The sequence below is a fragment of the Rhinopithecus bieti genome, unplaced genomic scaffold, assembly GCF_001698545.2.
Source record: "Rhinopithecus bieti isolate Rb0 unplaced genomic scaffold, ASM169854v2 scaffold_18142, whole genome shotgun sequence".
Classification (NCBI taxonomy): Eukaryota; Metazoa; Chordata; class Mammalia; order Primates; family Cercopithecidae; genus Rhinopithecus; species Rhinopithecus bieti.
Window position 1 is genome coordinate 378,875 of NW_016809248.1, and position 23,185 is coordinate 402,059.

Consider the following 23,185-nt stretch of genomic DNA (forward strand, 5'->3'; position numbering starts at 1 on the left):
ACTATGTAATCTGCCTGAAATATGAAAGCGAGAAGGGAGATCTGAAGGAGCACTGTTAAAGGCAATGATATGAGAAAAATAAACCCATTCTAAGTCTGTATTCCACTAAATTCAAATGGCTGAAGAGGCTGGTTATAAATTCATACACAATATGTACAAGGCTACTACTTTGAGATCTCTAAGTGTTAGCTTGGCTATTTCGCCACCCAAGCAACAACATCATCCACACAGTCTCACAGTGCATGTGATTCAAATTTGTACTTAAGCAAATGAATAAATTGTACATATCATGGATCACTGGGGTCCCTTGGGAGTAGTTAAAACTGTGAATGGTAAATTAGTAAGTGCCAAGAGTTCACCATTGGTAAAATTGATTTATAAACTGCAAACTGCTATATAAACTCAAGTTATTCACCAGATTATGTTATCCTCAAGGGTAAGGTTTATACCTTATTCATCTTTACATCCCTACCTTGCCAGAACTTAACCTCATACTTGGCTCACTACAGACACTTATCAGATGTTTTAGAATGAATGAGATCAATTCCATAATAAGTTTTTGAAAATATTTATCTCAAAGGTTTTCAAGTAAGTCTTAGAATCATCCTTAGTATTTCAGCACAAATCTACAGTCATTCTACCACAGCCGTTGATATTCTCAAATTCCAGTGGACTACAGTTTTTTTTGTTTTTGGAGATGGTGTCTCACTCTTGTCCCCCAGGCTAGAGTGCAGTGGCATGATCTTGGCTCACTGCAACCTCCACCTCCAGGGTTCAAGCAATTCTCCTGCCTCAGCCTCCTGAGTAGATGGGATTACAGGCGCCTACCACCATGCCTGGCTAATTTTTGTCCTTTTAGTAGAGATGTGGTTTTGCCATGTTGGCCAGGCTAGTCTTGAACTCCTGACCTCATATGATCTGCCTTTCTCGGCCTCCCAAAGTGCTGGGATTACAGGCATGTGCCACCACACCTGGCCTGACCTCAGATTTTTTAGGTGCAAAGTAGATGATGGTGATTGCAGCTGAGCAATTCTGTGGAAGTAATTGAGGAAGTAACTCATAATTTAACTTAAATTATATTTCCACCAAGAAATAAAATAGAAACAATAGCAAACTACTAGTTCAAGATGATGTACCAGGCATTTAAGCCTATCTCTCTTCTTTCCTGAGACTCATCGGAATAAAATAGTAAAAGTATCAATAAATGAATAAACCTCAACATACAAGCTAAGAATGTGGATGATGTGATTTACTCACAATTGTATAGGAGAGTTCAGCAATATTTGGAACATGGGATGAATACTGAAGTGTGCTGAACAACGAATGCACCATACAGGGGTACAGGGAGGGTGGGACAGAATTTGCCTGTTAGAAATCATGAAACATGCTAGACTGAGTTGAGAGTGAGAAATGTAGCCAAAGCAGAAAGATTAATTGAAAGTTTCTATACAGATTTGCAGTGCAAATCAGAACCACTGTCTGTCTCCCAGACCTCTATGCTTAGAATTCCAGCTTCCAGAAAATAGCTGATGAGCTAAAACTGAAATTGCAAAAAAAAGAAAAAAAAAATTCTCATAATATTTTAAGAAAGTTTATGATTTTTGTGTTGGGCTGCACTGAACGCCATGCTGGGCCACACGGAGCCTGTGAGCCGTGGGTTGCACAAGCTTGTTTTATGGCATTTTGAAAGCCAGTGCCTGACATCCAGCTTCCTACCAATTCATGCTGTAATGGCATATGACAGTCAACACAGCCCTGTCACCCCACATGGTGCAGAGGCCTCTTTGGTAAGATGACCGACTAACACAGCAGCAAAGCAAATCCACCCAAACCACCCAGTCCTTTTTTCTTTAGTAATGGATAATTATGTAACATCAGGCATATATTAGGAATCAAAATATAAAAGAGAAAAACTAAACAAACAAAAATTAAATTATTAAAATAATTAAGGGTACAGGAGGGAACTTTAAAACTTCTAACATATTTAGAGAAATTTAAGCAGATTATTCACAAAATGAAAACGTGATGTTATTGTAAAAGAATAATTGGAGAACAAGAAGGGCTTATAAAGATTAAAATAGAATTGCCAAAATAAAAAAGAATCAAAAGAAGAGCTGGAAACAATTAAGAAATTCTAAACTACAGAACAAAAAGTCAGAGATAAAAAATAAAAGGAAAAAAAGAAGAGGCACTGAGACTAATCCGGGAAATCCAAGGTATGACCAATAGTTCCAGAAAGACAACTGAAAACATGGAAGGGATAAAAATCACAAAGAAATAACAAAAGAAAATTGTCCAGAGCTGATGAGAGTCATAGTTCTTCAGGATTAAGGGACTTACTAAGGACTCAAAGAAAGAATTAAAAAGGCCTCTATCAAATTGTGAGATTTCAGACCACTAAGAATAAAGAAATGATTTTAAGTACTCTCTAAAAGGAAAAAACTTATCATGATATATGTGAATTATACTGGCATTAGACATGTTGGATGCCAAAAATAATGAAGTAATGTCTTCACATTTCTGAAGGGAATTATTTTTCAAGCTACACTTCTACAGCTATACCATCAATCAAATATAAAAAGAGAAAAGAAAAGACGAAGAGACAAAAAAGACTCAGGAACTCAGCAAGTTTATTTCTCATGCTTTCTTTTCTTAGGAATGTAATTGAGAATATTCTCCATGAAAAAAGGAGGGTCAACAGAAAGAGAGGCAGCCTTGGGATATAGGAAACAATAAATTCACATACTTATACTAAAAATTATTATTTGTATGAAATTAAATTAACTGGGCATTCTGTGCTTTTGTTTCATAAAGCTGATAACTCTAGAAAAAGACAATTTAACAAGGTAGAGAAGCCCCAGAATTAAAGCTATGCAATAGGCCTACAATTTACCAGGTCCTGAGTAAAGGAAAAGGACAGCAGCTCTGCAAGGTAGATCTTCAGAGAAAAGGGGGGCCTCTGAAAAACAGTATGATTGAGACGGCAGAAAAACACATTGTCCTAATGAAGACTATCCAAGAAAAACCTTGTGGGCAAAGAAAAAATTATGCTAGGAAGTCACTATGTTGAAGCAAACTGAAATGTGAGATGATCCTATGCTGCTAATGAAGTGTGAGATTTGGCTTTGATATCAAGGACATGGTACAAATAAGAAAGCAATGGCCTGACAGTGAATATGGTTTGCACAGTTATGACAAAGCAAAAGTTTTTAAAATCATTTTCAAATTCTGGAACCAACCTACCAATAGAACATGCCAGATTCTGTTGAAGTTCCAGAACTGAACATAAATGGTGACAAATTTGATCATGTAAAATGGTATTTGCAGAAAATGTATTTCCAGAAAGTAAAAGGTGAAAGGGAAAGAAAAGGTGAACAGAAGGGTAGGAGGGATAATATCCTCTTACATAAAGATGAGCTGAGACACTGATGAAATTTAGTAGAACAAGAAGTAGAGGTATTGCATACTATTTAAAGTCATAAAAGTAACCACAAGGAAATCTAAAAGTAGTAATTTAACTACCAAACATGGGTGAAAGGGATCAGTAAAAAAGATAATGTATATGAGTTGGAAATCTTCATTTCCCATAGCAGTCTGTCAGTGGATATTATCTAAACTTAATAAGCATGAAATAAAATAAGCTTATTATTTAAAGTTCTGTAAAAACAAACTGCCGGAAGAACTAAAACCAGAGAGAGAAGAGATTGTCCCAGCAAAAGGAAAGTGTGGGTGAGGAGTCCTAGGATGAGAGACCATTACTTTTATTATAAACTCTTCATTGCTATTTTGTTTGTTTTCACATGCATATATTATTTTGATTCAAATTTTAAACCTTAAACCAAATTTTGTGTGGACGCTAGTAGTAAGTTCAATCAAAGAGATTTGTAAGACACCCTTGCCATTTTGTCAGAGGTCAGTGGATTGAAAACTAAGTTGCTATTGCTTCACATGGCTGCTGAATTGAATGCAAGGCTTAAATGGGAAGCACTTCAAAATGGCTGATGAGAGGCATATAGTATCCACCTTCACTACAAAGAAGAACCAAAATAGCAAGTATATAATCACACTTTGAATAGATCACCTAAGCGAGAATGCTAGAATTCAACAGCAAAGTGACAGGAAAGACCTAAGGCATAGAAGGAGAGTGAAGAGAGAAGGCATGCTCAGCCAGGATCAGCTGGGAACCTAGAGAGGCTTTCCAATGCAGGAAAAGGGTGACAGACCCCTAGCGGTCCACATTCCCAACACAAACTCCTGCAATTCTAGCCATGGGCGAGCCCCTTGACCCACTCAGGCCCTGAGACTAACATAGGAAATTGCCTGGAGACTGCATAATAGTATTGCTCCACAGAGAAACTTCTACTGGGTCTCGCACCCCTCCCTGAGGTCTAAGAAGAAATAGCAAGACGGCTGGCAAGATGGCCCAACAGGAACAGCTCTGGTCTGCAGCTCCCAGTGAGATCGAGATCGATGCATTGACAAATGGGATATAATTAAACTAAAGAACTTTTGGACAGCAAAAGAAGCTATCATCAGAGTGAACAGGCAACCTACAGAATGGGAGAATATTTTTGTAATCTACCCATCCGACAAAGGGCTAATATCCAGAATCTACAAAGAACTTAAATACATTTACAAGAAGAAAACAACCCCATCAAAAAGTGGGCAAAGGATATGAATAGACACTTCGCAAAAGAAGAAATTTATGCAGCCAACAAACATACGAAAAAAAGCTCATCATCACTTGTCATTAGAGAAATACAAATCAAAACCACAATGAGATACCATCTCATGCCAGTTAGAATGATGGTCATTAAAAAGTCAGGAAGCAACAGATGCTGGAGAGGATGTGGAGAAACAGGAACACTTTTACACTGTTGGTAGGAGTGTAAATTAGTTCAACCATTGTGGAAGGCAGTGTGGCCATTCCTCAAGGATCTAGAACTAGAAATACCATTTCACCCAGCAATCCGATTACTGGGTATATACCCAAAAGATTATAAATCATTCTACTATAAAAACACACGTATATGTATGTTTATTGCAGCACTGATCACGATAGCAAAGACTTGGAACCCACTCAAATGCCCATCAATGGCAGGCTGGATAAAGAAAATGTGTCACATATATACCATGGAATACTATGCAGCCATAAAACAGGATGAGTTCATGTCCCTCGTATGGACATGGATGAAGCTGGAAACCATCATTCTCAGTAAACTACAACAAGAACAGAAAAACAAACACCGCATGCGCTCACTCATAAGTGGAAGTTGAACAATGAGCACACATGGACACAGGGAGAGGAACATCACACACCAGGGCCTGTTGGGCGGTGGGGGGTTAGGGGAGGGATAGCCTTAGGAGAAATACCTAGTGTAGATGACAGGTTGATGGGCACAGCAAACCACCATGGCATGTGTATACCTATGTAACAAACCTGCATGTTCTGCAAATGTACCCCAGAACTTAAAGTATTAAAATAAAAAAAAGGGAATAGCAAGGCACCATTTTCAGAGCCTGGAACATACCATACTGCATCCTGTCCTAGGGCTCAACAACTCTTATATCTCCACATTCCTGGAGTCCCCACTGACATCCCCTACCTGCAGCCATGTGCTGCTGCTGGCTGCTCTCACCAAGGCCAAAGTGCAAGCCATTGGCATAGATCCCAATGCGCCCAGCGGCAGGGCCACCACACATCTAAAAGTTCCCTGAGAAAGATTATTCTGTTTGCAGCTGCCACCCAAGGCCAACTTGTGTGATTATTAAAAATTAAAATCATATCAAGTTTCTTCTTAGACCACAATAGAATACAATTAGAAATCAATAATGAGAAGCGCTTGGGAAACTATAAATACATGGAAATTAAATAACATGCTTCTGAATGACTGTTAGGTCAAGAAAGAAATTAGGAGGAAATTTAAAAAATGTTTGAAACAAATGAAAATTAAAACACAATGTACCAAAACTGATGGAATAGAGCAAAAGCACTGCTAACAGGAAAATTTATGGCAGTAAACACCTACATCATAAAAACATACAATCTAACAATCTAACAATGCACCTCAAGGAACTAGAAAAGCAAGAACAAACCAACCCAAAATTAGTAGAAGTAAATAAATAAAAATGAGAGGAGAACAAAATAGAGACTAAAAAACAGTGGAAACAATGAAACAAAGTTTTTATTGAAAAAAATAAAATTGATAAACTACTAGCTAGGCTAACCAAGAAAAAAGAGAGAAGATCCAAATAAATAAAATCAGAAATAAAAGAAGAGACATTACAACTGATACCACAGAAATGAAAAATGCTATCAGAGACTGTTATGAAAAAACTATACACAAACCAACTAGAAAAATGGATAAATTCATGGACACATACAACCTACCAAGGTTGAATCAAGACATAGAAAAACCAAACAGACCAATAACAAGTAATGAGATTGGATCAAGGATACAAATTTTCCAAACAAAGAAAAGTTCAGGACCAAATGGTTTCACTGCTGAATTCTACCAAACTTACAGAGAAGAATGAAAACCACTTCTCTTCAAACTACTCCAGAAAACTGGAGAGGAGAGAATTCTTTTTAAGTCATTCTATGAGGCCAGCATTACTCTGATACCAAAGTCAGACAAGGACATAAAAACAAACAAACAAACAAACACACTACAGAGCAATATCCCTGATAAACATAGATGCAAAAATTCTCAACAGAATACTAGCAAACTGAAAGCTTATGTGACTGGGGCAGGGGCTGGGGAGTGAAGAGAAGCTGATTAATGGGTTAATGGTTAATGGGTACAAACATACAATTAGATAGAAGGAATACATTTTAATGTTCCATAGCATGGAAAGATGACTATAGGTAGCAACAATGTATTGTATATTTCAAACTAGTTAGGAGACAGGACTTGAAATGTTCTTAACACATGGAAATGATAAATACTTGGGTGACGAATACACTAAATACCCTGACTTGAACATTACACATTTTATGCATGTAACAAAATATCACACGAACCCCATAGAAAGGTACAAATATTACATATCAATTTTAAAAAATCTTACATAGAAGAGCATTGTCCCCTTAATCTTTTGTTTTCTTATCTTAACCTCATGGGGCCAGGTATTTCAGTCTTGGTAATGGGGCTGCATCAATGTTCAAAGTAATTTTAGCACAACCTTTACAAGCTGAAGTTTTGTAGTAGCCAGTAGGTGGCATCAAAATCAATCAAGTTCTTGCTTTTTTGTGTGTGGAAATCTCAAAGAAAAGGTCTGTACCTAAGTGTCATGAACAACTTTCCCAGAGCTCAAGAGGCAGAGAAAGTTACACACAACAACAAAGCACTCCGTTTTCCTTTGAAGTCGCTGTTTCATCTCTTTTGACACTTAAAAAACCCCTGGTGTTTCTCCTAGAGTCTTTTTGGTTAGATAAAGCACAAAAGGCCAAAAGCTACATCTCAAATATCACACCACCTCTAAACATGGACTTTGGGCTCAGTTATTAAGGAATGTCTTCCAGAGTTGGGAATCAAAGGATTGCTTAAATACATCATGACAATTGTTAAAGTCTAACAAGTAAGTTACCCTATTTTAGAGCTGCCTAAATTTCTTACACATCCTAACATAGATGCATTTCATTTTGGCATAGAAATACACACACACACACACACACACACACACACACACACACAATTTATTTGTGGTGTTTTAGAACATGTAAAGATACTTTTAATGATGCTATGTTTAAGATTTTTAGGCCTGGGTTAAACAAGTAAAATGGAAAGGCAAGTTCACTGCAACTGTGTGTAGCCTAAACAGCACAAGATTTAGGGTTAGAATGTGCTACCTTTGCTATTTAATAGACAGTTGAAACTTAACAAGTATTTTAACCTTTCTGAATTTTAGTTTTCTAAATTTCCAAATGATAGTAATAATAGTCAGACTTACTTAGTGTTGTTGAGGACCTGATCAGATCTTTAAGCTGACCTCCACTTTGGGAGCAAATCATTCTTATCTGTGTTATCCCTTTTTTCTCATTCATTTAACAATGAATTTACTGAGCACATATTGTAATGCCAGACAATGCTGTAGGTTCTGAAGATACTACAGTGAAAAAGGCAGAGAATGGCCCTGATCTCAGAGAACTTTGGGCCCAGCCCAAGAAGATAAACAAAGCTAACCAAGTAATAACCAAGATAAATTCAGTCAGTGATAAGTATCTAAGAGAGTAAATCAAGATCTTGTGCCAGAGACTAGGAAAAGGAAGGGTGAAGGTGAGTGTGGCTGCTTCAGATGAGATTGTCAGCACTATACTTTAGACTTAAGATAGCACACTGCACCGAACACAATAGATTGAATCCATAGCTTTCTTGACTTTATCTCTGAAGACCAAGAGATTCTTGAAGAAGAAATCTGTGTCTTATTTGCTCTAGTATATTGCATAGTGACTGGCCCATTGGAGGATCTCAACAATATGAAAGTGCTTTATAAATAGAAGGCCAATGCATGCTTCTCCTACATGACTGTTCTCTCGTTTCATTTTTGCTTCATTACCAGGAAATTAAGACTGAGGTAGGTTGTGTTCCATGCCCATGGATCAATGCTATAAGGAGGTAAAGTCGGAATTTGACTCCAGGGTACATATTCTTTTGAGAAATGTTCATTTTTTTTTTTTTTAATTTTAAAGGGGCTTTAATTAGGAAGACAATCTATTGTCTCAGCATATTTATTTCTCTTTTAAATGCTTTAATTTTGGAAAATTGGGGAATATAAAACTAATACACATTTTTGATAGAAACTTGCAATGCATATAAACATACAAGAAAATAAAAATATAATTATCTGTCATAATTCTATGATATCTGCCATTATTTTTTATTTTTTCAAACTCAGACAAGGTCTGGCTCTGTTGTCCAGGCTGGAGTGCAGTGGTGCAATCTCAGCTCACTGTAACCTCCATCTCCTGAGCTCAAGCCATCCTCCCATCTCAGCCTCCCGCGTAGCTGGGACTACAGGAACTCCATCATCCTCAGCTAATTTTTTTTTAATTTTAATTTTAATTTTTTTTTTTTTTTTTGGTAGAGACAGGCTTTCACCATTTTTCCCAGGCTGGTCTTGAACTTCTGGGCTCAAGTGATTGGTTCGCCTCAGCTTCCCAAAGTGCTAGGATTACAGGCATAAGCCACCCTAGCTGCCTAATTTTAAATGAAAAAATGCTTAATATTTTCTGCATACATGCTTATTGTGAACCACTGAAACAGTTCAAGAAGGTATAAGGAAGCAGCAAGAATGTTCTTTTAAAAATGTAAAATGGATTGGGTCACTCTTGCTGAACACCTTTCTATGTCCTTCTCTGCACTGATAAATAATCCAAATAGTTTATCAGAGTCCATAGGACACAGAAAATATGACTTCCACCTGTTTCTCAGACATCTGCTCATTCCACCACCCTCTTTATTGGCTATATTTCAGCCTCCTGGCTTCCTTCTAGTCCTAGTCCTGGAGTATCAAAAGGTCACTCATGCCTCAGGACGTTTGCACTTATTGCCTCTGGTTTCAAGTGCCTTTCCCAGGGTTTTTGAAAGGCTGGTGTCTTCCTATTCTTCACATCTTAGTTCAGAAGTCACCTCCTCATGAAAGTGCTTCCCTAACCCCATAACTACAAAGTAACTACCTCCGATTGCACACCAATCATTCTCCATTAGGCCATCCGCTTTGTTTTTTTTTCTTCATAACATTGATCACTATTTGAAGCTATCTTGTTATTTACATTTTTATTGAGAATCTCCCTTTAACTTAAATGTAGGCTTCATGAGGACAGGTAGCTTGTTCATTGTTTTTACTATAACCTCAGCCTTTAGAAAACTGTCTAGGATATAATAGGGGCTCAGAAATATGAGAATAAAAATAAAAATATAATCTCATAATTGAAAATAATTACTGTAACATATGTATATCCACTCAGACTTTTTTCTTGCATATGTTTTCATATATGTGAATATAAAGTACACAAGTGTACAAACATACCCACAAAATGAAATTATACTACACATGCCATTTTAATAACTTGATTTCTTGAATTAACAATATACCACAGGCACATTTCCTTGCCAATAAATATATCTCTACCCAATAATTAATGATTACATGGTATTTTATAATTGACTATACCATAATTCATTTAATCAATCTCCTACTGAGAGACATTTAGGTTATTTCATTTTATTATTATTATTACATAGTGCCTGTAACATTAGGAAATCTATGCAAATTTCCACTAGATGAGTTTCTAGGACGAAAACTGCTGAATCAAAAAGAACATATATGTTCAGTAAATATTTTATAAAATCTGTTAAATATCATATTACACTAGTGCCAGTAGAAAATGAGGCGATTTTTTCTTCTCACTCTGGCCAACACCAGAAATTTTAATCTTTTTAAATTTACTTGACAAGCTATAAGACAAAAGTAATATTTTAATTAATTTGCATCTCTTTTTTTAACTGTACTTGAACTATATTTTTATCATTATTGGCCATTATATGATTTCCTATTTATGACTTTTACCTACTTTCACACTGGATGATCATTTTTTTCTTTTTGATTTTGAAGAATAGCTCATATAAAAAAGGTGTTGATACATTTGGTCAGATACATATGTTGAAAACATTTGTTTTCCTAGATTTCCATTTATCTTTTAACTTTGTTTCCAATGAGTTAAGGTGTATTTATGTGTTGGAATTCTTCAAAATTTCTGTTTTCTGGTTTTGGTGTTATGTTTAGAAAAGGTTTCTTAACCCCATAATCTATAAATATACCCTTGCATTTTCTTCTGTTACTTTTATATTTTATATTTTATATGCAAAATCATCAATGCTTTAGTATTTATTTTGGTGTAAGATATAAGATAAATATCCAATTTTATTTTATTTTTATGAATAGTATTTCAGTTAATTCAATACCATTTATTTAATAATTCATCTTTCTGCTACTGACTTGAAATCCATCTTTATCATATTCAAAATTCATATTTTTAATAGGATTTATTTCTTTCTGGCTTTATGATAGTTAAACAGTTATAATAATATTGCTATTATGATGTAGTTACTCCAATATTTTTCCTTGATACCATTTGATATGGTTTGGCTGTATCCCCACCTAAATCTCACTTGAATTATAGCTACCATGATTCCCACATGTTGTGGGAGGGAACTGGTGGGAGATAGTTGAATCATGCGATTGGTTTCCCCTATGCAGTTCTCCTGTTAGTGAATAAATCTCACGAGATCTGATGGTTCCATAAGCAGAATTACTTGGTTCTCATTCTCTCTTGTCTGCCACCATGTAAGACGTGCCTTTTGCCTTCTGCCATGATTGTGAGGCCTCCCCAACCATGTGGAACTGTAAGTCCATTAAGCCCCCTTTTCTTTATATATTATCCAGTCTCAGGTATGCCTTTATCAGCAGTGTGAAAATGGACTAATACACCATTTTATACAATAAAACTTATGCTTTAAAAATTGTAATATTGACTAGAATCTTACATTTTTGTAAATATTTTACTTACTACTGAAAGTCCAAATAAAATTTAGAGCAATTTATTAAAATTTTAAATTAATACATATTTATCATAAGAATTAGAACAATCATGACACTTAAAAATGTACATTAGAGCATGTTACAGGATTCAGAAACAAATACACAAATTTATTATTTAGGGTTTTTTTTAGAAATCAGAGAGGAAATGGGTATATTATTCAACAAACTATTCTGAAATAATTAACTCAGAAATTTGGGAAGTTTGATTTCCACTTCAGTCTATATACAAAAATAAATTTCTAGGAGATTAGAAATTTAAATATAAGAAGGAAGTCATCCAAGTACTAGAGAAATATTGGAGAATGTTATTTTCATGGGGAGAAGGGCAATGATAACTCAGACCCCAGAAACTGTAAGGGAAAATCAACAGAATCAACTGTTGAACATTTGAACATGATTTTCAATGACTCCATTATATTTCATTACATTGATGGGCCATAATTTACTATCATTCACATGTTGTTGAATATCTGTGTAGTTTCCAATATATTCTTATTTTGAATAATACTTTAATGAACATGTGTGTGTTAAGCGAAGATTTTCTTTGAAAGATCATTTTGTACTGAAATCTGTGCTGTCACATTTTTGTTTGACATAAGTGGGTCATTGGCTTAGGTCTGGAAAACTTATTGTTACAAATGCCCTTTTAAAAATAAACTGTCATAAAGAACTAGAGATTTAGAGATTTGTATGGTTTCTTTTACCACTTGGTGCTCTCTTTGTCCTTCATAGTGTGAAGGTTGCAAAGGTTTTGTGGGCAATGTCTACAATTTTCTGAGTTACTGAAGTTAAAATAAGAATTACTTCCCTGGATCAAAATTTAGCCCAGTAGTCTCTAACAGGCACGAGGAGTCAACTAGTCCCCTATACATTTACCCTGACCTGATTAGGAATTTGCCCCACTCCTTAAATTTCTAGGTTTTCTTGATTGTGATAATTCTATTACATGAATTTTGTTAACCATTTTCTAGATCTGTTTTTTTCATTTTGTATTTGCATTTAAAAATTATTTTTAAAAATGTCAATAGTTTTTTTGGGTACAGATGGATTTGGTTCCATGGATGAATTCTTTGGTGGTGAATTCTGAGATTTTAGTTCACCTATCACTTGAGTAGTATACACTGTACTCAATATGTTTTCTTTTATCTCTCACCTTCTCATAGTCTCCTCACCCTTGAGTCCCCTAAGTCCATTATATCACTCTGTATGTTTGTGTGTGTGTGTGTGTGTGTGTGTGTGTCCTCACAGCTTAACTCTCAGTTATAAGTAAGAACATACAGTATTTGGCTTTCTACTCCTGAGTTACTCCACTTAGAAAAATGGCTTCCAGCTCCATTCAAGTTGCTGCAAAAGGCATTATTTTATTCCTTTTTATGGCTGAGTAGTATTCCATTGTGTATACATACAAGATTTTCTTTATCCACTTGTTGGTTTACAGGCACTTATTTTGGTTCCATATCCTTGCAACTGTGAACTGTGCTGCTGTAAACATGTGTGTGCATGTGTCTTTTTTACATAATGACTTCTTTTCCTGTGGGTAGATATCCAGTAATGGGATTGCTGAATCAAATGGTAAATCTACCTTTAGTTCTTTAAGGAAATTCCATACTGTTTTCCATACTGGTTGTACTAATTTACATTCCCACCAACTGTGTAAAAATGTTCCCTTTTCACCACATCCATGCCAACATCTATTGTTTTTTGACTTTTTAATTATGGCCATTCTTGTAGTAGTAAGGTGGTATCTCATTATGGTTTTAATTTGCATTTCCCTGATGATTAGTGTGTTGAGCATTTTTTCATACGTTTGTTGGCTATTTGTATATTTTCTGTTGAGAAATGTCTATGCATGTCCTTAGCCCACTTCTGATGGGATTGTTTGTATTTTTCTTCCTGATTTGTTTGAGTTCCTTGTAGATTATGGACACTTGTCCTTTGTCAGATGCATAGTTTGCAAATACTTTCTCCTGTTCTTTGGGTTGTCTATTTACTCTGCTTATTTATTTTGCTAAGCAGAAGGTTTTTTTAGGTCCCATTTCTTTATTTTGTTTTGTTGCTTTGTTTTGGGTCTTAGTCATGAATTCTTTGCCTAAATCAATGTCCAGAAGAGTTTTTCCAATGTTTTCTTCTAGAAGTTTTAGGGTTTCAGGTCTTAGATTTAAGTTTTTGCTCCATCTTGAGTTGATTTTTGTATTAAGTGAGAGATGAGGATCCAATTTCCTTCTTCTACATGTGGCTTGCCAGTTTTCCCAGAACCATTTATTGAACAGGATGTCCTTTCCCCAATTTATGTTTTTGTATGCTTTGTCAAAGATCAGTTGGGTGTGAAGTATTTGGCTTTATTTCTGGGTTCTCTATTCTGTTCCATTGGTCTATGTGCCTATTTTTATGCCAGTACCATGCTGTTTTGGTGTCTATGACCTTAAAGGATAGTTTGAAGTCAGGTAATGAGATGTCTCCAGATTTGTTCTTGCATAGTCTTGCTTTGGCTATGTGGGTTCTTTTTTATTCCACATGAATTTTAGGATTTTTTTTCTAGTTCTGTGAGGAATCATGGTGGATGGGAATTGCATTGAATTTGTAGATTGCTTTTGACAGTATGGTCATTTTCACAATATTAATTCTACCCATCCATGAGCATAGGATGTGTTTCCATTTGTTTGTGTTATCTATGATTTCTTTCAGCAGTGTTTTGTAGTTTTCCTTGTAGAGATCTTTCACATCCTTGGTTAAGTGTGTTCCTAGGAATTTTATTTTATTTTATTTTTTGCAGATGTTCTAAAAGGGATTCAGTTCTTGATTGGATTCTCAGCTTGGTCATTGTTGATTGATAGCAATGCTACTAATTTGTGTACATTGATTTTGTAACCCAAGCCTTTAGTGAATTCATTTATCAGGTCTAGGAGCCTTTTGGATTAGTCTTTAGAGTATACTAGCTACATGATCGTATTATCAGCAAACAGTGACAGTTTGACTTCCTCTTTTCCAACTTGCCCTTTATTTCTTTTCTTGGCAGATTGCTCTGACTAGGACTTCCAGGGCTATGTTGAATAGAAGTGTTGCATGTGGACATCCTTGTCTTTTTTTCTAGTTCTCAGGGGGGAATGCTTTCAACTTTTTCCCATTTAGTATGATGTTAGCTGTGGGTTTGTCACAGATGCCTTTTATTATTTTGAGGTAAGTCCCTTCTATTCCCTTTTGTTGAGGGCTTTCATCAGAAAGCAATGCTAGATTTTATCAAATACTTTTTCTGCATCTATTGAGATGATCATATGATTTTTGTTTTTAATTCTGTTTATGTGATGTATCACATTTATTAACTTGTGTATGTTAAACCATCCCTACATCCCTGGTATGAAATTCACTTGATCATGATATCATGATGTATTATCTTATTGATGTCTTGTTGGATTCAGTTACCTAGTATTTTGTTAAGAATGTTTGCATCTATGTTCATTAAGGATATTGGTGTATAGCTTTCATTTTTGTTATGTTCTTTCCTGGTTTTAATATTAGGATGATACTGCCTTCATAGAATGATTTAGGAGTAGCCCCTCTTTTTCTATCTTTTGGAATAGTTTTAGTAGGATCAGTACCAATTCTTTGAATATCTGGTAAAACTCAGGTGTGAATTCATCTGATTTTAGACTTTTTTTTGTTGTCAATTAAAAAAATTACTGAGCATCTATTTTTAAAATCTGTATATCTCTTGGAATAATATGCTCCATAGTTGCAAGTGGGCAGCATAGACAACATAACTGAAGTGTCCTTAGCTATGTTTTTTTGTTGTTGTTGTTGGAAGTGAGGGTGTGGCTACTTTGGGTTTTTTTTTTTTTTTTTTTTTTTTAAACCATCTAAAGCCAGATTTCATAGAAACTGAATTGGTTTTGAAGAACCAGAAGACCCAGCAACCACTCCAGGTTTCCACAGAGAAATGAACCAGTGAGAGAAGAGGGAAGCTTTTCTAAAAATGTGAGATTCATGGAAGGTTGCTTGTGTATGTGGTTTATTTTCTTAGGTTAGAAAGACAGACAACGTGCTTTCAGAAATGAAAACTTCTGTTATGGTTACCATTAGAAAGAAATTTGATGGAACATTCTTCCTTGTTTGTTTCAGCTACCCAGGGACATTGCCCACAGCAGCCAAGTTGCCTGGAAAAGAATACCAAGCATTGAAGACTTTCTGGGTGTGCCCCTCACTTCGAAAGGTGGAATGATTTATCAGTAGACACTGTGACAAAAATAATCCTAACAACTGGACTGTCAAGATTTGTAGCAGCTACTCACACCTCAATCATCTTCTTTATTTTTTTTTTAATTTTATAGTTTTTTTTTTATTATACTTTAAGTTCTAGGGTACATGTGCACAATGTGCAGGTTTGTTACATATGTATACATGTGCATGTTGGTGTGCTGTACCCATTAACTCATCATTTACATTAGGTATATCTCCTAATGCTATCCCTCCCCTCTACCCCACCCCATGATAGGCCCCAGTATGTGATGTTCCCCTTCCTGTGTTGAAGTGTTCTTATTGTTCAATTCCCACTTATGAGTGAGAATATGCGGTGTTTGGTTTTCTATCCTTGCAATAGTTTGCTCAGAATGATGGTTTCCAGCTGCATCCATGTCACTACAAGGGACATGAACTCATCCTTTTTTATGGCTGCATACTATTCCATGGTGTATATGTGCCACATTTTCTTAATCCAGTCTATCATTGATGGACATTTGGGTTGGTTCCAAGTCTTTGCTATTGTAAATAGTGCCACAATAAACATAGGTCTTTATAGCAGCATGTGTCTTTATGGCAGCATGATTTATATACCTTTGGGTATATACTTAGTAATGGGATGGCTGGGTCAAATGGTATTTCTAGTTCTAAATCCTTGAGGAATCACCACACTGTCTTCCACAATGATTGAACTAGTTTACAGTCCCACCAACCATGTAAAAGTGTTCCTATTTCTCCACATCCTCTCCAGCACCTGCTGTTTCCTTTTTAATGATTGCCGTTCTAACTGGTCATGCCTCAATCTTCTAATAGCCCATTTATAAGGCATTTTAAAATATAGCTTCTGATAAAATCATTGGTCCAATCTATTCATTATAACTATATTTTTATAAGTAGAGTCTTCATTCATTCTAATAATATGCTGCATAACACTGACATCTTAAGTCATATAATATAAAACTTCCCAACTGCTTATTGCTATCTGTTAGACAAAGGGGAGGGAAGGCCTCCTTTATGAATTTAAATCTTCTTAAGAAGTCTAGTAGAATTACTGTAAAAGTGATATCTAGGTTCCAGTTTAGACAGTAAAATCACACAAAGCAAAGGTGGCCATACTCACTCATTGGGGGTGCCCTTCTGGCCACAAAAGTGGCCCTGGCTGTCTGTAGGATAAGCTGCTCTTCTGGGGTCCCCATGTACCCAGGCTGCAGGAACAAGAAAGGACAAAAATGCTATCAGCAAAAGCCGTCTAAAGGCAGTTTGCCTTGAGATATTAGAATGCACCACTGCAACACACTAACCTCTCCCCTCAGTCACAGATTATTGATTTTCTTCAAAGAATAATTTCTTAATGAAAAGTAAAATAAAATATGGATGAACCAGTCAGAAAGCACATTTCTCTTATTCTCTCAGGATTCAGCTGGGTTGTAGCCAAAACATGAGGTAATGCACTTAGAAAATGGCATTTATTAAAATGTGAATTAGAGGGCACATTATAAAAGCTCAGTTGGCTGAAGTCACTTTTTCTAGGGTTCAAAACTAAATGACTTCATAGCAGACCTAATACATTTACAGTAAATAATATGATGTAATACTTTTGGGTTATGCATAAGTGGAAACCATTAAAAAATTCAAAGGAATGAAACTATAATGCCCAATTCAAATTTACTAATTCTTTATGATTTTGTGTGACATTATAAAGGCAAACAATAGCAACTGCGGAGGCAATATGCAATAAAGACTTACCCTAAGTTTTGTCTGACAATCTCAGAGCTTAATAGAAGTATCAAGTGATCTCAAACTTCATGAAAACAAAGGACTTGATTTTCTATGAAGACGATGGGCTCAAACACATCACCCTTATTTTTTAAGAATTATAAAATTAATTTGACAGACCATAGGACCAGAGAGAGTAACATACATCAGGTCAATTAGGAAATGCTTTCTAATTTTAGTTGAATATTTCTAACTTCTCCAATTTAACTGATAACAATTCCTAAAAATCCGGAAAATGCACTCAGGTCATCTAATGCTTGCCTCTGAATATGGAAACGTATCTCTTTGTCCTTTGTTTCCTTTAACATTTGCCCAGCTATCTCCTTCCCCACATTTATTGGATTTGACATTTCACGTTATAATTCAATCACTCTTATGTATATGGCCTGTGTGACTTGGGAAGATTTAAAAAAATCAATTCTGAATGAGAATTTTAATATGGAAGAAAATTTTCTCAATAATTTTCTCATTAATCTAAGCCTTTCTTTTTAGTATCTAAGCACTCACAAAAGTCCCCTTTGTCTAATTCTTTCTCCAATGTCATAGAGGCCAAATTGGTTTCATCTTCTAATACCATCTTATTAAATCTGACTCATTCGGGTAGCTCTCAGCTGCCATATCTTCCCGTCTCTATTTCTCAGAATAAAGAAAGTGGACTACAAATAAGGCATTTAAATAACAAAGTGTTCAATGTATGATGCCTCCAGACCGTATATTATTACATTCTGCTTCTATATCTTAGTTTGTCAAGTTTTGGCTAAATCTAAGAAAAATATTTATTTTACCTATTTTTTCAGTAATATGTTTTAAAGCTTTATTCTAAAATGTCTTTTCTTTTTTTCTATACAATTATTAATTCAGAAATGGGCACCCAAAGCATTTGGATTGCTAGATTTTCCCTGAGTGAGTCACTTAATTATTTTGAGTTTTGACTTTCTAATTTGTTACTACAGAATGAGTATAATAATACCCAATCCCACAAGAATGTTGAGAATATAAAAGAAGATAATGAAAGCAGTGTGACTAACATGGTGCTTTGCATAAAATATGGACTCAGTAATATTAGTTCTTGTCTTATTTGGGTTTCCCCAAAAGTGAAATCCAAGACAAGAACTTTGATGCAGATGGTTTATCTAGGAGGTGATTCCAGGAAGCTTAAGTGGGTATGAGAGAGATGAGACGGAAGGGAGCAAAGCCAATCAAGTGCCTGTGAATGAGTGGAATACTGTTGTGGGCAGCTGGGGCTCCATCCCACTGGGAAGCTTCTGCAGAGCAGTGTGAAACATGTCTGTCAGTAGGAATTGTAAAACTGCCCACCACAGCTGCAAAAAAACTCAATTGGGTCAAGGGGAAGCAGGGTCAGGTATCCCCAGCGTCTGCTATTGTTTTCTTTCCCTTTTTCATCATCAATTAATTAACTAAAGGATTTACTAAATGATCACTATGTGTCCCACACTAGAAGTCTTATCAATGTGAGTTTATATCAGAGTTCTCAAGAAATACAAGAAAAGGGGAGAATAAAGTTTGTAGAAGGTTTAGAGAACAGGTGAGACTTGAGAAAGACTTTAAAAAATGATTAGGATTTGGACATGTGGCTGGAAGTAGGGAAGGATTTATAGATTGAGGAAATAGTATAGTAATAAGAGCTTTCATTTATTAATTGCTCACAATGTGACAGATGCTGTGCTAACTTGATTATACCCATTGTCTCAGCTGAGTCTCACAGCAAGCCTAAAAGGTAGGTGTTACTTTCACCTGAATGGTATAGATAGCTGCAGCTCAGAGTTTAATTTACTACTCAAAATCACACAGCTTTAAGTGAGATAAACAAGGTATGAACTCAGGTGTGTTACTTGCTTTCTATAGCCTGTGGTTTTTGCCACCAAACTAGAAAGACAATAATGCTTTCTGCAAAAGGATAGAGCAGGAATGAGCTTGTTAACAGGGGGAAAACAAGGACATCAGCTAAATAAGGATCAGCAAAATGCTCATAACGTAGGAAAAGAGATGACAGGCAATTTTGGAGCTTTTGCCATTTGGGGAGAAAAGCTTCATACTTGTGGCAGGGGGAGAGGGGTCATATCTGATTGGGATGGATCTGAGTGTCTGGGGATAAAGGAGAGGGAGATGAAGATGGAAGGGTCAAGAGAAGAATACTCCTTGACTTTCTAGTTTTGAACTGTGGCAGGTGGTTGTGTTTACCGAGCTGCTGCTACACCTCTCTACACAGCTTCTGGCGCACAAGTTGTGCTGCAGATGGTCTGTGTTTGAATTGGAACATAAAGACTTTGAGCTAAAAGCTACAAAAAAGAGGAAAAAAGGAGATGGGCAGCAGCTATCATTTTGTCCCTGTTAATAAGTTAAGGAGCTTCTGACATTTTAATCCCTTTCTTGGAATTTTTCTATTCATGAAATATCCCAAACTATGCTGTCCAACATGGTAGTCACTATCCATGTGTGTATTCAGCACTTGAAATGGCTTCTCCAAATTGGAACATACTGTAAATGAAAAATACACATCATAAAGACATTATAAACAACAACAAAGAAGAATATCTTAATTTTTATATTGGTCACATTTGAAATATTTTGTTATATTTAAGTAAATAAAATGTATTATTAAGTTATTATTAAATTTATTTTCATCTGTTTCCTTTTATGCTCTTAAATGTAGCTATCATAAAATTTAACCATATAAATGTAATTCACTTTATGTTTCTCCTGGACAGATCTGTTCTAGTGTAAAGAGCAGTGTCAAGGACTTCTTATACAAGGTCATTAAGAGGAGCCATAACATCACCAGTTTGTATGACAGTCATTCTCAAGCACATCATACCCAACACATCCTTTTTTATAATAGTTTACAATGCTCCTTGTACAATCTTGAAATAATAGTCACAGATAACACATTTCAGCCACACTATTTCCTTTAAAAAGTCAATAAAATATCCTATGTAATATAAATGAGAAATAATAAAAAGAAAGTAATTTATAATTAAACAGTATGCACATCAATATGCAAATGCTCAAATGTGACCAAACTGGAAGAGATGTGAGAAGTCAAGTGCTCATATGTACAGGTGGTATCACTGTGAATGTAGCAGCTTTAAGTGCAGGGGAAATATGTATATTGGATAGGAAAATCAAATACAAGTGGTGTTTTTAATTATATAATTTTCCTAAATGAACAAATATTAGCAAATTCTAACAACAAAAATGTAGAATCTTCTTTCAAATTCCCTTGGTACTTATTAAAATCATGCAAAATAACTTTTGTTACTTTATTTTTATATTTTTATTGATATAGTTGTACATATCTTTGGGGTACATGTGATATTTTGATACATGTATACAGTGTTTAAAGATCAAATCAGGGTAATTGGAATATCTATCACCTCAAACATTTTTCTTTGTATTGGGAACACTACAATTCTTGTCTTCAAGCTATTTTGAAATATACAATAAATTATTGTTAACTACAGTTTCCCCACTGTACTGTCAGATACTAAAATTTATTCCTTTGAATGGTATATTTGTATTCATTAACCAACTTCTCTTTATCCCTCCCTCCCCCATCCCCTTTCCAGCCCCTGCTAACTACCATTCTACTCTGTACCTCCATGAGATCCACTTTTTTAAGAGTTTGTAATTTTAGAACAGAATTTCTAGATTCAAATATGTGAAAACAGGTTTTCACCTACATCAATGGGACAAGGGAAAGTCAGGCAGAAAGTGAGGTGTATGCGTAAGCCACCTTGAAGGCACATCCTCCACCTTACTGAAGCCTTGGCTTACATCATGACCACAACTTCGTAAAGAACCTGGAGCCAGAACCACCCAACCAAGCCGTTCCTATATTCCTGACCATGGAAATTGTGAAATAAGAAATATTTGTTTTTTAAGTTGCCAAGTTTGAGGGTAATTTACAATGCAGCAATAGACAATGGATTATTATATAGTTTTTAAAAATCTTTTTTTTAGTTCTTCAGAATTTATCTTATAGCTAACTTTTTTACCTTTTGGCTTATATATTGAATTAATGTATAGTATCCCCAAACAGTTTCCTTTACATACAACTTATAAAGTGTATGTATGTATGTATATATGTATGTATGTATTTTTATTTCAGTAGGTTTTTGGGGAACTGGTGGTGTTTCATCACATGGATAAGTCCTTTAGTGGTGATTTCTGAGATTTTGGTGCACCTGAGCAGTGTACATTCTACCCAATGTGTAGTATTTTATTTCTCAACCCCTTCCACTTTTTCCCTAGAGTCTTCGAAGTACATTGTATCATTTGTATGCCTTTGCATCCTCATAGCTTAGCTTCCATCTATAAGTGAGAACATATAACGTTTGGTTTTGCATTCCTGAGTTACTTCACTTTGAATGATGGTCTCCAATTCCATCCAGGTTGCTGCAAATATCATTATTTCATTTCTTGTTATGGTTGAGTAGTGTTCCATCGTATATATATATATAACACCTTTTCTTTATTCACGCATTGATTGACGGGCATTTGGGCTAGTTCCATATGATATGGTCTGGCCTTGTGTCCCCACTAAAATCTCATCTTGAATTGTAATCCGAATTATAATCCTCACGTGTTGGAGGAGGGATCTCGTGGGAGGTGATTAGATCATGAGGGTGGTTCCACCATGCTGTTCTCATGATAGTTTGTGAGTTCTCATGAGATCTGATGGTTTTATATGGGACTTTTCCCCCCTTCACTATGCATGTCTCCTTCCTGCCTCCATATGAAGACAGATGTGTTTGCTTCTCCTTCTGCCTTGATTATAAATTTTCTGAGACCTCTCCAGTCATGCTGAACTGTGAATCAATTAAACCTCTTTCCTTTATAAATTACACAGTCTTGGGTGTGTCTTTATTAGCAGCATGAGAACAGAATAATACAATAAATTGGTACCAGGAGTGTAGTGCTGCTATAAAGATACTCAAAAATGTGGAAGTTACCTTGGAACTATCTAATAGGCAGGGTTGGAACAGTTTGGAGGGCTCAGAAGAAGACAGGAAAATGTGCGACAGTTTGGAACTTCCTAAAGACTTGGAAGCCTCAGAAGACAGGTAGATGTGGGAAAGTTTGGAACAACTCAGAGACTTGTTGAATAGCTTTGACCAAAATGCTAATAGTGATATGACCAACTAAGTCCAGGCTGAGATGATCTCAGATGGAGATGAGGAACTTCTTGGGAACTGGAGCAAAAGTGACTCTTGCTATGCTTTAGCAAGGAGAATGGCAGCATTTTGCCCCTGCCCTAGAGATCTGTGGAACTTTGAACTTGAGAGAGATGATTTAGGGCATCTGGTGAAAGAAATTTCTAAGCAGCAAAACATTCAAGAGGATGTGCAGCATAAAAGTTTGGAAAATTTGCAGACCGGCAATATGATAGAAAAGAAAAACTCATTTTCTCGGGAGAAATTCAAGCCTGCTGCAGAAATTTGCCTAAGCTTCAAGCAGCCAGATGTTAACCACCAAGATAAAGGGGAAAATGTCTCCAGGGCATGTCAAAGATCTGCAAGGCAGCCCCTCTGATCACAGGCTCAGAACCTAA

The 23,185-nt window shown here is 35.7% G+C and overlaps 1 protein-coding gene across 3 annotated transcripts in view; it reads right to left on the minus strand.

The window, feature by feature from the left end:
• The window catches only part of SLC44A5 (solute carrier family 44 member 5), a 433,562-nt gene that overhangs the window by 56,215 nt on the left and 354,162 nt on the right, over window positions 1-23,185 (minus strand). For all 3 annotated transcript variants that reach the window (XM_017888981.1, XM_017888980.1, XM_017888982.1), the window contains one exon: window positions 16,958-17,042. In XM_017888981.1, coding sequence (XP_017744470.1) covers window positions 16,958-17,042 — 85 coding nt within the window. The remainder of the gene's footprint in view (window positions 1-16,957; window positions 17,043-23,185) is intronic.